At 42.4% G+C, this 14395-nt stretch overlaps 2 protein-coding genes across 2 annotated transcripts in view; both read left to right on the forward strand.

The window, feature by feature from the left end:
* Positions 1-346: 346 nt before the first annotated feature.
* rnf126 (ring finger protein 126) lies at positions 347-8540 on the forward strand. The gene is made up of 9 exons (XM_026150734.2): positions 347-889; positions 1656-1714; positions 1939-1999; positions 2409-2647; positions 2842-2910; positions 2992-3061; positions 4389-4482; positions 4812-4927; positions 7108-8540. The coding sequence occupies exons 1-9, from the start codon at positions 815-817 to the stop codon at positions 7258-7260; spliced, it is 936 nt and encodes a 311-aa protein (XP_026006519.1). The 5' UTR covers positions 347-814; the 3' UTR covers positions 7261-8540.
* A 152-nt stretch (positions 8541-8692) lies between these two features.
* LOC113010778 (potassium/sodium hyperpolarization-activated cyclic nucleotide-gated channel 2) overlaps positions 8693-14395 on the forward strand; it is a 40138-nt gene continuing 34435 nt past the window's right edge. Inside the window, exon 1 of the mRNA XM_026149982.2 lies at positions 8693-13680. Within this exon, the coding sequence (XP_026005767.1) occupies positions 12509-13680 (1172 nt within the window). The 5' untranslated portion in view covers positions 8693-12508. The remainder of the gene's footprint in view (positions 13681-14395) is intronic.

Below are 14395 nucleotides of genomic sequence, written 5' to 3' on the forward strand. Positions count from 1 at the left end.
AATAGGTATAGAATAATTAAATAAAACCATGCTTTCTTAAATTCCGAATCTTAAACAAGGTATATAATTATCCTTCATCTTCAAACCCCTAAAGGAAAACAAAGAAATAAACAAACAACAACAAAACAACCTGTAGTAAGATTTTTTTTCTTCACATCTCCCTGCCCTATTGAAATTGTTTGGACTTGTAAAGAGGAGGGCTAGTGAATATATTGTTACCACAAGCTCTGACTATTGAGCTATCAGGCAGGAAGAAGATGGATGCAGTGAAGGAGGACATGCCGAGGATTCGTGTGACAGAGGAGTAGGCAGTAGTCGAAAGAAGAATAAAAATACAGTAATTATAGTCCAATACTTTAATCATTTATTAATTGTTATCATTCAGCTTCTTTTCAGGTTCATTTTTATTGTTTAAAATGGGTTAGTTCTCTTTCTTCTTTGCCTTCTTCCTCGTATTATTATAAAAATGATCAGGTTTAAAACGTTCTGAAAAGGTAGTACAATATACAGATAGACAAAACACTTTGTCTTATAGCCATACCAATGTAGGTCAAAAATGCACCAATAGGGCCTCCTCAAATTTGACAAAACTGACAAAAAATAAAACTAAAGACTTGCTTCTATATTATATATTCGTTTAGTTCGTTTTATGGTAAGATAGAAGAAATTATAATTTGGAGGTAAATACACCGGAAATCATTTCCTGCCTGTCGTGTCAGGTGCGCGTTAGTTTCCGTTTCCTGTTGCAAGAGCCGTCGCTGTTGTCCCTTGCTGCTACCCGTCCGTACTGTGCGAACTGCTCTCCTGCTCAGAAATGGCTGAAGCTCCCCCACGGCCCTGCCGGTTTTTTTGTCACCGGTGTTCAGCAGAGATTAGTCCGCGTTTACCGGTAAGGGCCGTAGAGACACCTTTTGTCCGCGTGAAGGATGATGAGTAATATCCGACCTTGTCTTTTTTTTATGTGGGTTTGGCACTCAAAGAGTCTCTCGACTCATTTGCTGCTGTTTAGCTGCGCTAGTTCGGCTAGCCCTGTAGTAAAGGACGGGGTGGTAGTCAGGTGTCACTAATCAGGCTGGCGGATACGCTTGGGTTGAGATGTCATGTTTTACCCTTATTATATCGAACGTCACTAAATGACAACCAGGTAGAGCTGACGTTAAGGGCTTGACAAGTTCAGCCGCGGTAGCCTTTTGACATTAACGGGCAAGCTAACGGAAGACCGCGGGCTCACTTTCGATTTAGGGGACTTGTTCTTTTTTTTACTCAGGAGACACCGCTTAGCGGGGAATGCTTTCCAGTAAAGACTGTTGTTGGCTGATTGTAGTTGTTAAATCATTACAAAGTCACTCTCTGTCGGCTCTGCTGTTGTGTCATCAACAGCACTGTTGTCAAAGCCTTTCACATGAAGCTTCTTGAATGTTGCAGTAACAGTTTCTCTTTAGTCAGTCTGCTGCTCAGCTGTGTGACACAGTGCCCTTTAAATGTAGGAAACTTCTGAAGCCCTGCTCAATAAAGTTGCACTCCATAAACGCTCCTAAAGACAATTAAAAAATATATATATATATGGGTTGCAGAAGTATATAATGTTGGCGTTCGACCTAATAAAGAGACAACTTTGTTTGTGTCAGGGATTCAAATTTACATTTTCATTGTAGGACTACACGTGTCCACGCTGTGAATCTGGTTTTATTGAGGAACTGCCTGAAGAAAGAAGGTAAGGAGGATCAATCTGAAGAAGTCCACTGAAACAAAGTTTCAAAACAAACATTTAGTCAATGAATCAGAACATCAGTGCAAAATATGAGCCACCAGTAAATCTTGACCATAGGCAGAAGGGACTTGTGTACTGATGCTCTGATGATAAATCGGTGTATCGCTACTTAGTTTAATATTTCAGTACATTTCTACCTCTTAACGTTTCACTTTCTGTTTATGCAGTGCTGAAAATGGGTCTGCCTCTACTTCCTCTTCCAGTGATCAGTTCCGCCCAGTCTTGGAGGTAAGTGTGACGTGATAAATCAGCTGGTTCTGAAAATTTTTTTTTTAACACCCTACACCAGGGGTGTCAAACTCAAATACACAGTGGGCCAAAATTCAAAACTGGAACAAAGTGGCGGGCTAACATTAATATTTATTGAAAAAAAAAATCTTCCTCCAGATATAAAAATGAATCTTTTCTTATGGACTCAAATAAGTTTTGCTGGAAAACTGAATATGGAACAAGCAAAACTTAATACTAAACAATATATATATTAGCTGTATAATACCAGTAGGCCAGCTCTAATGGTAATTTGGTATGGCTTCGCGGGCCAAATGTAATTAGGCTGTGGGCCAAATTTGGCCCACAGCCTAATTTGACACCTATGCCCTACACTATATTTTGACATTGTCTCTGTCTCTACCACTAGAACGTGGATCACCAGCACTTATTCACATTTCCCCCGGGTTATGGTCCGTTCGCCCTTGGGATTTTTGATGAAAACTTTGACCTTCGGTTGCGGCTACCCACAGAGGACAACCGAGAGACGGAAAACAGGAGAGAGCGGGAAATGGCATCGCGGCAAAGATACGGTGCACGGCAACCACGGGGTCGGCATGTTCCTCGGCGACAGGGTACGCGACACGAAGGAGTGCCCACATTAGAGGGGTGAGACATTTTCAGCAGTAGAGCGTAACTGAGAAGAAGTGACAGGGGAAACAGCTTGGCTTGTTACTGTGTTATGTGCAAACATTATATGTCACATGTTATGGTAACAGTATTAATGCCACTGTTTCTCAGTTTGAACCCTGTTGCTTGTTGTAAGTAGTTTGTTTTTGTGATGTTTCTTTTTTCCTGACTAGAATTATCCAGCAGCTAGTAAATGGAATTATAGCACCTACAGCCATGCCAAATATTGGGATGGGACCTTGGTAAGTTTAAGAATGTATGATAGACACATTGCTTACTTATTTCAGGAGACTTTTTACTTTAACATCCTTCTTAATTTGCAGGGGTATGCTACATTCCAATCCAATGGACTATGCCTGGGGTGCCAATGGGCTCGATGCTATCATTACGCAGGTATGTACAATGTTTTTCTTTCACATGAAAATAGAGATAAACTGAAACAGAATTTTATACTTGGCTTTCGAGTCCAACAAATCTATTCAACAGAGTTGCAGGAATACTGTGATCTAGTGAATACAAGACCTGGGCCCTGGATTTCAGAGTGGGGTCATTTTAGCAAGTTTAGCACTTAAAAATACACTGAAACAATCTAAAAGTGTTGAGCACAACATTTGGAACCTCCGTCTGGTGTTTCAGGAAGTCTCACTAACGTACACAGAGAGGCTTCAGAGATTTGACCTTGAAGGCTTTCAAATTTGGATCACTAACTAAAATGTAAATCTGCATCAGCTGATTTTTTGAACAAACAAAAATTACTCTGTGGGAGATGGGAGGGGGGGCTGACTACAACGAAGAACGAGGACCTAGGAGGGAAAAAAACTCCCAGCATTTTTTTTTCTATCGGCTGGCACTGGATATGAAACATCAGGACATAACCGCATGGTTAACACGTAACACACCAGCATGCCCCTAAATGTCTTTGCAGAAGTCCAAAACAGACATTATTGTAATGTTATTAAGGTGAAGTCCAAAGACAAAGCTCTAGGCTAACTGGCTCAGAATGTATCTGTGACTTGAACATAATTTAGTGAAATGTGCAGCTTGGTTTTTAATTCATGGTGTTTAATGTGACTGAGGACAGGATAAGAACACAGAGGCGCATGGAGGCAAAATAAAAGAGCCACCACAACAAACACAGAAATGGTAGAAATTACATCAGTGTTGTAGCTTAAGGAAATGGCAAAGCACAATGCAGGCCTGAAGTTAGGGTCACAAGCAGTATCCCCCTGGAATTGTATAAAACCTTCAGTCTAAAGGAGCATCTTCTGCAGCCCAGCATCACTTCTAACCTTCCTGCAACTTTCACGTCCAGGTCACGTTCCTGACCTGATATGCTGCCTTCAGGCTTGGACACTGTGGACTCATTCACTGAAACTTGTGGTTTGGTCCCTGGGTCATAGCTTTCATTGACCCGGTTCCCATCAATATTAATGATCCTCAACATGAGGGTCTGGTCAGAACAGGAATTTCAAGGTTCACTCTAAAAATAACAGTGACAGTGGGAGTGGAGTCGAAAAAAAAGGAGAAGGTCCAAATTAAAATTTTTCTTTTTTTTTTGTGTCTAGAGTCAAAGAATGCACGTTTGCAACTGCCTAATGAAGCACCGGTGATCAGGCATATAGAAATATGAAAAGAAGTTTCCTTTGATTTGATCGGCCTTGTTGTCATTCTGATTTGGTCACAGCTGGTCATTGTGAGCATGTCTGTTTTTCATTTGTAGTTATTAAACCAGTTTGAAAACACGGGTCCCCCTCCTGCAGACAGAGAGAGGATAAAGAATTTACCCACGATTTCCATCACAGAGGAGCACGTCAGTAAGTCCTCTTCTCATTTTCAGTGTGGTTCTTTGTACATTTCACTGCAACCTGCTCAGCTATGCACTCTACTTAAAAACAAATAAATAAAACATCTGTGTAGACAGTTCTACTGATTCAACAACAGTATGTGGTTTTTTTTGTTGTTTTTTTTGAATAATGAGAAAACAGCCTTTGAAAAGTGTCTCTTTTTTGGGACATTTGGCTTTGTCACAATTGCTCAACACTACCTAAACTCAAATAAACTATATCAGCATGATCTCAGTTTTCCCTGGGGCTGATGTGTGTGTGAGCACAGACAGATGGTGTGTCGTTTGCTGTTTGCACAGGTGCTGGTTTAGAGTGTCCCGTGTGCAAAGAAGACTACAGTGTTGACGAGAGTGTAAGGCAGCTACCCTGCAATCATTTGTTTCACAATGACTGTATAGTACCGTGGCTGGAACAGGTATGTATATTTAATGGATGATGCAAACAGAACTATAGAGCTGATTGAAACATTAATTGTGTTATTTCATTGATATCAACCACTTGCATATGAAGCCAGGTTTGTTTTGGATCACTTGATTCTTATATAACCTTTGTACTTCATAAACTACTAATGTGGTTGCAGCAGATGGCTGCCCCTCCCCGAATCTGGTTCTGCTGAAAGGTTTTCTTCCTGTTAAAAGGGAGTTTTTCCCTCCCAATGTTGCCAAGTTCTTGCTCATAATGGGTTGTGTGATAGTTGGCTTTTTTTTCTAATCTTCTAGATTATTTTCCTTAAAGTATAAAGTGCCTTTAGGTGAGTGCTGTTATGAATTGATGCTATATAAATACAATTAAAATGTTTCTGATGATACCGTAAACAAGTTAACTGCTAAATCATAGCTTTACAGTTTTAATAAAGACTTTCAAAAGCAGCACTGATTCTCAATATTCTCTGGTGGCTCTCTTAAATCTTGCTGCTTTGAAACTTTAGTGGTTTTCTGTATTCCAGGAGTAAAGAAAAACGCTCTAATCCATGCAGTTTTACACATACTGCATCATTACACGGTAGTTTGGAAAAACACACAATATTTCCCCGTCTTACACTTAGTTGCAGGCCATATTATAAATGAGTTGCATTTTTTTTCCCTTGGTGCATATCATGTGTCTCTTCTGGTACTTTCAGCAATCTTCCAGGAATTTGCTGACATTTGTGAGCCAATCTTCACCCTGGAAAGATTTTTTTTCAGAAGCTCTGTTTTACTAAAAGGCCAAAACAGAAAAAGCAGTGTTTACCAAAGTACCTGTGTATAAGTGGGCACGGCTTACAAAACCAGTCGGATGCATGCTGCACTGTCTTATTTAAGAGCTGTCATTCATCCTGCCATTGTGTTGAGGTCAGATGTTTTCTGGTTGGTGGGGGTTATTTAGTTTTATTTTGCTCTAACTTGAGCAGCTTATGACGTGTGAGTCCTGAAGAAATCACCTTGTCACTGAAGCTGTGGCTAGAGGCAGTTGAATTACATTGTTTACAGAAATATGTCAAATTGAATTGACAATAACAAATTCCAACACTAACTCTTTGGTTGCACTGGACACAGAGGGTTTTCAGACCGTTTGCGGTGATTTTCTCTCTTTTTACTGGCTACATGCAGTGCTTGTTCAGTTCAATTCAATTTTATTTATACAGTGCTAAATCACAACAACGTTCACCTCAAGGCGCTTTATATTGTAAGGTAGACCCTACAATAATACATACAGAGAAAAACCCAACAATTATATGACCCCCTATGAGCAAACACTTTGGCGACAGTGGGAAGGAAAAACTCCTTTTTAACAAGAAGAAAGCCCCAGCAGAATCAGGCTCAGGGAGGGGCGGGGCCATCTGCTGCGACCGGTTGGGGTGAGAGAAGGAAGACAGGATAAAGACATGCTGTGGAAGAGAGACAGAGGTTAATAACAAGCACGATTCAGTGCAGAGAGGTCTATTAACACATAGTGAGTTAGAAAGATGACTGAAGAATAAATACTCAGTGCATCATGCAAATTTCCCCAGCAGCCTATTGCAGCATAACTAAGGGAGGATTCAGGGTCACCTGATCCAGCCCTAACTATATGCTTTAGCAAAAAGGAAAGTTTTAAACCTAATCTTAAAAGTAGAGATAGTGTCTGTTTCCCGCATCCAAGCTGGAAGCTGGTTCCATAGAAGAGGGGCCTAAAAACTGAAGGCTCTCTTTTGCATGTTCTGAGTAAGGCAGTTTGACTGAGTTTGTGGGATGGCCAGACTACACTGGCTAAATAAATGTTGGCATCAAAGGTCATTTATGGAGTTAAAAAAAGATTTCCCAACCCAACAGCGTCGTCTATTTTTACGTTTTTGGAGTGGCTCTTTGTGGCACACTCAGTTTACTTATTGCTGTCACGCCTAATGTAGGCATTTTCATTGATTACAGTGGAAGCATACACCCAGTGAAGAGTCTGCATTATGTCTACAGTGTAGCCACAAGGCTGTTGTCTGGAACCAGGCTTCTTTCAGTTGTTTAAATTCAATTCAATTGTCCATTTTACTGAATTATTAAGATTGTGGGTGAGAATAAAACTGCTGTGTCCATGTATTAAAGCTGATCACAGTGATAACTTCCTATGCCCCGTCTCTTACAGCATGATACGTGTCCTGTGTGCAGGAAGAGTCTTAGTGGACAAAACACAGCCACAGACCCGCCGGGGTTATCGAGAATGAACTTCTCCCCCTCTTCCTCCTCCTCTTCCTCCCCAAGCTCACCTAGCAATGAAAATGCTGCCAGCAACTCCTAGATTTTCACTGTTTCACAAGAGAAAACATCACACCCTTCTTAGACCCAGCAGCTCCTCTCTGCAGCTGAAACCAGGACATTTTTCTGTCTCAGGTGAACGGGACAGTGAGACGAGGTAAACTCAAATTTTAGGATTTTTTTTGTTTTGTTTTGTTGTTTTTCTCCCTCCTTCTGTGCTGAACGGATATTGGGACCAGCTCCCGCTGCTACTGTTACAGAATGTTTGAGGAGGTGGGAGTCAGAAAAGATGGAGAATATGATGACGATAATAATAACAGTCCACTTATGAGTGGGATTCTTACAAGACCCGGAGCAGAATTGAAGCCAGATTGGACTGCTTTTTGATGAAAACATGTCCTTGCAGCAGTGCTTGGACACATTTTATATTTAAAAGACAAGATGCTCTTTTTTTTTAAAAACATTGCCTGTGGTGGTGGAGTCCGTAGATGTGTAGAAAGAGAATTCCTTTTTGAACTGCGAGCCACTGTACAGCGAATGGATCAAACTAAGACCTTGCGGGAAGGAGACTGAGAGTGTGCATCTGATTTTTATTTATTTGCACAGTTTTTGTTTTGGTTTTTTTAGGTTTTTTTCTTCTTTTTTTTGGCACAAAATCTCATGTTGGGATGTGAATGTGAGTCAACTGCTGAACAAAAACAAGCAACATTTCAACCTTTTGCATTGAATAAATCTTTGAAGATGTGTTTTTTCTTTTTATTAATTTATTTTTTTAGAGTTTGATTCAGTGTATTTGGTGCATCTTGGTAAGTTGAACATTGTTACAACTTAGGAGGGGATATGTAGTGAAAATGTTCACAACTGTGTGTTTATTGGACCCCTGCAAAGTAAAAAAAGAAAAGGCAAACAGGCATGGGATCATCTTACCTCTGTGGAACTGGCCAAATGTGTTTCACGAAAACAAGTGTTTTATTATTTTATTTACTGAATTTTTGTACAGTCACAATAAAGTGATTGAAAACAAATTTAAAGGTTTTTGCTGACGTTGTACAGAAATATGACAGCTGACAAAGTTACTCTGAGGTTCAACTATACAGTATACGTTAAACTATAGGTTTAGGGGAAAAAAGGATGTTAAAAAATGTAAATTCCCTCATTCCCTTTTTCAGGATGAAGTGTTTTGAGGTTTGATTTCTTTAATGGGTCATAACAAATGTTAATGTGTTTTCTCACCATGTGAGATTTGAAACTTTTGGTTAAAACAATGTCTTACATATGTCTTGAAACTTTTTTTTGATCATGTAGTAAAGTGATGGTTGTAAATCAGCGTCTTGTTTGCTGCAGCAATGCTCGTTTTCAGCCACGTCGCATATCTGACCTTATATGTGATTGTTATACAACACTGAATCAGTGTAGATGATGTGTGGCTTAATAGAAACTGATCAATGGCTTAAAAAAAAAAAACTTGATATGGTGATGCAACAAATTTTAAACTATAATATTTCACTCTCTGTATTACGGCACAAGTCAAAGCCTTTCAGTTATGATAAACAACCAAAGGACACTTTATAAGGTACTCCTTCTTAGGGCTGCCTTAATAATTTGTGGTTCAAGAATCCAGTTTGAGATGATATGAGTTTTGTGACATGGTGCGTTGTCCTGCTGGAAGCAGCTATCAGAAGATGGTACACTGGTGATAAAGGAAAAGGACATGGTCAGCAACAATATTCTGTTTTTTTTTTTTTTTGTTTTTTAAAGAAGCCCTTTTGGTACAGGAGGTCCAGATTGTTCCAAGAAAATATCCCCCACAGCAGACTGAAGCAGAATGAATCCATGATTTCATGTTGTTTTCACCAAATTCTGACTAATATCTGGATGTTGCAGCAGAAATCGAGATTTGGCACACCAGGAACCACTTTGTCAATCTTCATTTTACCAATTTTGTTGCGCGTATGTGAATTTAAGCTTCCTCCTCTTAGCTCACAGGAGTGACACCCAGTGTGGTCTTCTGTGGCTGTAGCCTTTCTGTCTCAAGGTTTGACGTGTGATACCCTGGTTTTAACAAGTGGTTATTTGAGTGTGGCAGGATGTGGTCTGCTGTTCAGCTGCAGGGAATGGATGGGGCAGTGCCAGGGAAGGCTGGCTAGCACAGGTGGTGCCCATGTTCTAATTGTGCGTCCACCATTTAGCACCTTGGATAGCACCTTGGGACCCAGAGAGCAGAGTATGAGTAGCTGGGAAAACAAGCTGAGGGAGCTGACAGCATCAAAGAGCAAGCATTTAATAGAACACTAGAAATCATCCACCAACCCATCTTTATTATTACATTGAGTTACTGTGGCCTTCCTATTAGTTCAAAGCATTCTGGCTATTTTCCTCTGACATCACCCAGAAAACTAATGCTCACTGGATATTTTCTCTTTTTCGGGCCATTCTCTGTAAACCCAGGATATGTTTGTGTGAGAACATCTCAGCAGATCAGCAGTTTCTGAAATACTCAGACCAGTCCATCTGGCACTAACAACCATGCCACATTCAGAGATACTTAAATCACCTTTCTCCTTTCTGATGCAGGTCGTCCTGACCACGTCTACATGACTAAACGCACTCAGTTGCTGCTATGTGATTGGCTGATTAGATATTTATGTTAAGGAAATAAGTACCTAATGAAGTAGCTGATGAGTGTATTTATACATATCATGAATGACCGTGAAGGCAAAATTAAGAGCACGAAGATGACTCTGATAGATCATTTACAACATTACAAGTTCATTTGAGGCTTGGTGTTCATAAAACCTAAATCTGAACTGATAAAACCTTCAAGCCTTGAACTACTTCCCTGAAAGGAACATGCCATTCTTGGATTTCTGTCAATGTGTGAAAAAGACATCAGACGTTCCCATTGAATTAAGCAGCCCTTAATAATCAGGTGGCGTCTGAGTCACTGCAGCGCCCTGTGAGGTTTTCAGATTCAAGTAAATGAATATAAGATTGCTAAAGGACTCCAAGTTGTTGGTACAAAGTAATGAGGTGCCAGCACGTCAACGCAATTACAGAAAGCTTTTGGTGACTTATTTACACAAGCTCGACAGAACTGCTGTAGTGGAGAAATGTTGTATCACTAAGCCTTAGAACTTTTGGGAAGACTTACAGATCATGTGATTCCTCTTTAGTTTTTAGAGTTCTTACCTTATGGGCCACACAAATAAGGCCATCACTTAGTCTTCCCAATATGGGCTAACACATGTGGTTTGATTAATGGATCAACCTTTATAGCATGTGCGTTCTGCTCTTGTGTTCACCAACATGTTTCTGGGCCACTCATATTACCTACCTACTTGTTGAGAGTTTCTTTTCTGCTACCTACATTAATTTTCCTGCCTCCCTTTGGTCTGGAATTAGCTGGAAACCATTTGAGAATGTCAGACCACTACATCACCACTACCAGGAAATTAAACCGAACCTGAGTGCTGCTGCACATTTTTGACTAATGATGCAAGGGGAAGACGGCAGAAAGAGGGAGACAGAGAGAAAGACGACATGGGGGGGGCAGAGATGACTTCTGAGCACTGATAGTAAAAGATAAGAAATTTCTGAGATGTCGCAGATCAGATCTGCTAAGTGGGATTAGTTACTGTATATTCTTGTGTAAATGCCAGATTCTGTGAAGCACCACAACCATTTTTTTTAAATATATGTGGCCAAAATTGCACCCAACCAAAACTAGAACAAAGAAAAGAGGCTAGCTACTATCTCTCCTCTGGTGGCAGAACACTCGATTATCGTGGCCTAAATCTGTAGAGATGAAGCTATACCTCTGTGGCTTTGGCTGGTGTTACATGTGGGTTCAGACTATCTGCTAGTCTGGAACGTGGTGATGCCAGTGGATATTTACTTGTTCACTATGTGGAAGCAGCTGGTGTTGTGCTCATACTTTGCAGGTGAAACCACAACACAGTCGTTGCAGTACATGACATCTGCTGTGTATTCTTGCCGACCTTTGTCACAGGTAGTCTCTGCCAGATTATGCAGTAGCTGACTCCACTTCTGAGTGTTAAGTTGTTCTGTTTTTGTGGGTCAGGTGTTGGAGAAGGACAGGAATAATTGATTATTCCTTGGTATTTCCTTTTCATATAAGAGTAAGCATTTAAAAACAACAACAAAAAAAAGGGCCAAATGTGGACAGCACCAGAACAGAAGTTTTTGTTTCATGAGCTGTATACTTGGCAGTGGTTAGCACCTCACAGCTAAAAAGTCCTGGGTTGGAATCCAGCTTGTATCCAGAGACTTTCTGTGTGGAGTTCCCCCCGTGTCTGCGTGGGTTCTCTCTGGGTACCCCGGCTTCCTCCCACAATCCAAAGACAATCAGTTAGTGGGGTTAGGTTAATTGGTGATTCTAAATAGGTGTGAAAATTGAATGTGAATGGTTGTCTTCTCTCTGTGTTACCCCTGTGACAGACTAGTGACCTGTCCAGGGTGTAGCCTGCCTCTTGCTCTATGGCAGAAGAGAATGATGGATTGTATGTTTTGAATGTAAGAAGCTTTATACTGGACCCATTCATATTTTGGATATTTTTTACTAGACTCAAATGTGTAGCAATAAATAAGTTGAATGAATAAGAAGAAAAAGCTTTTAGGACAAAAATCAATATTGTGAGTTTCAGCATGTCCCCTCGGGATCTTCAATGCACTTTGTTTTTGTAGAGAAATGAGTCCAGACTGTAGATCTGTTGCTGGTTTTGAACATGTGCCATGGATAACATTTGAGAGCTTTGCCAGAATCATAAAGTGAATTATGACCACTAGAGGGTGCTAAACACCAGCTAAGGCACCAACATGCTTTAAGGAAGATTGACATTGTCAACGTCTTACAGAACACATGAATTAATTTCAGTTTGCATTGACGTTCAGGGAAAAACATTCAGTAATTGGCAGCATGTCAGGTATTTTTTATTTTTTTTTTAGATTTAAACATGACGCTTAATTCATGTTTAAGGTAATGACTGAGAGGCCTCAGCTGGATGCAGGCTGAACTGAATTTAGAAGAGCACAGGCTAATGCTGTAATGACATTTGACGCAAAGAACCCAATTAATTTGATGCTTAATCATTTCTGACACAATGACTAGTGAAAATATAAGTGCAGTAGTTTGCAAATAAGTCACGTCCACCCCTCCCTCTCTCCTTTCTCTCCCCCCCCATCTCTCCCTCTCTCTCCCCCTTCTTCTCCTCTCCTTCCTCGCTCTATCTCTGATTGGCTTTCTTCAAAGATAATTGGAGGCAAAATTTGATATGCTCAATGTCATGGACAGGAATGAGGTTTCGCCGGCGTCTGCTGCCACCATGAAAAAGAAGGCGGAGGGCGGCACTGGATGCAGCCACATCAGCGCAGCCAAGGCTGTCTCATCCAAATGCACGCGGAGCAACAGCGGGCAGAACTGTCTGGACCCTGGCTCTCCCGGGGCAGCGAGCGCTAACCTGTCCGGTGTGCCCAGCAACGTCGTAATGGACGAGACCGAGGACGGAGAAGAGGAGTCCAAGTTTCAGCATCCGCGGTTGCGCCGAGCTGGGGGGAGCGGCAGCGGCGGAGGCGGAGGAGGAGGCGGCAGTATCAGGATGAAGAACTTTACGCCAGGAGGGGGAGCCTCGTCCTTGGCTTCCAGGAGAAACTCCAACAAGGAACCCTGCCTTACGCACACAGAGGACGCTCCTGCCGCCCCACGGCCCACTGCTGCCTCCAGAGCTACCGAGACACCCTCTCCGGGCGATGCTGCCCAACGCGGCGAGACCTGCAGAGCTTCTGGGGTGGAGGCGTCGGAATCAGCGGTCGCGGTAGAGGTTTTAAACGCGACAGCGGGTGATGGTTGCAACGGCGTCGCTCCAATTTCCAGCATGAAATGCAACAAAAACGGAGAATGCAGGAGGGACTCGGGTACCGGGAGCCTGCGCTCAATCATCTCCAAGACGGAGAAGCAGACCGGGGGATCGGGGAGAGCCGAGGACGGGGGGAGCGCCAAGCGAGGAGCCTGTAACTCGACCACCGCCAGCATGGACGGCTCGATCACGCCAGGCGGATCCCTGACCGGGGGGCACGGAGGAGAAAGCGCAAACCCCGTGTCCAGCGGAGTCCCCGAGAAAAAGGACTCCAAGGTGTCCTTCTCTAACGCACCAAGCCGGAAAGCCTCGTCCTCGCTACACGGCCCGGCTCAGACTCAGACCCAGCAGCCGAGGAACTCTGTCACTTTCCAGAAGCCGGAGGATGGCCCGGCAATTGTGCCCGCCGAAGATGCAGAACCTCGGGGAAGCCAAGCCAGCTTCATGCAGCGGCAGTTTAGCAGTATGCTGCAGCCTGGAGTTAACAAATTCTCCTTGCGCATGTATGGTAGTCAAAAAGCAGTGGAGAGAGAGCAGGAGAGGGTAAAATCAGCTGGAAATTGGATTATCCACCCTTACAGCGATTTCAGGTAAGAGCTGTGGGTGCGATTGGTTACATGAGGGGCTCGCAAGGGTCCTCATTGTCATCTACAACTTACTTTGCAGTGAGTAGCCTAACCACTGGGACTCCTTGGAAACACATGCATTTATTGTTCGGGGCTGCCAGCTGCTGGTTTTTTCATGCCGTCCCTTATGATTGAACCCGCAGAGATTTAAAACGATGCATTGCATCGGACCGCCTGTAATCCCCCCGCCAAACAACCTGTTGTCAGGCAAACCGACTTTAGCGAAGAGTGTCCTTTCAAGGTTGTAAACAAACCCATTGTAGTCCACACTATAGCATGTCTGGGGTGCTCAACAAGCTAGGCCTGCTAATATACCTCGACTTTTCGTTGCAGTGCGATCTCATTTAGCAAAGGGGACAGCGCTCTGAAGCTGCCTTCATTTAAAATGCCATTATTTCTTTGAGGATCCGGATAAGGTGTGCAGTGTAGGCTCTACCACAAAAGCTTGCTGACAGGATGTATATGTATGTATGTGTGTGTGTGTGTGTGTGTGTGTGTGTGTGAGTGTGTGTGCCTGCGTGTGTATGTGATGCACTCAGTAATGGAATGTCACCTTGAGCCAAGTGTGCGGAAACCTCAAGCATGCTCACTGGAGACATATCCGCCTGTAAGACTCCCCGGATTGTGCATTATAATGACGGATGCGCTCTTTTGTATTGCGGCTCAAACGCCGATGACC

Source organism: Astatotilapia calliptera, chromosome 18 (genome assembly GCF_964374335.1).
Source record: "Astatotilapia calliptera chromosome 18, fAstCal68.1, whole genome shotgun sequence".
NCBI lineage: Eukaryota > Metazoa > Chordata > Actinopteri > Cichliformes > Cichlidae > Astatotilapia > Astatotilapia calliptera.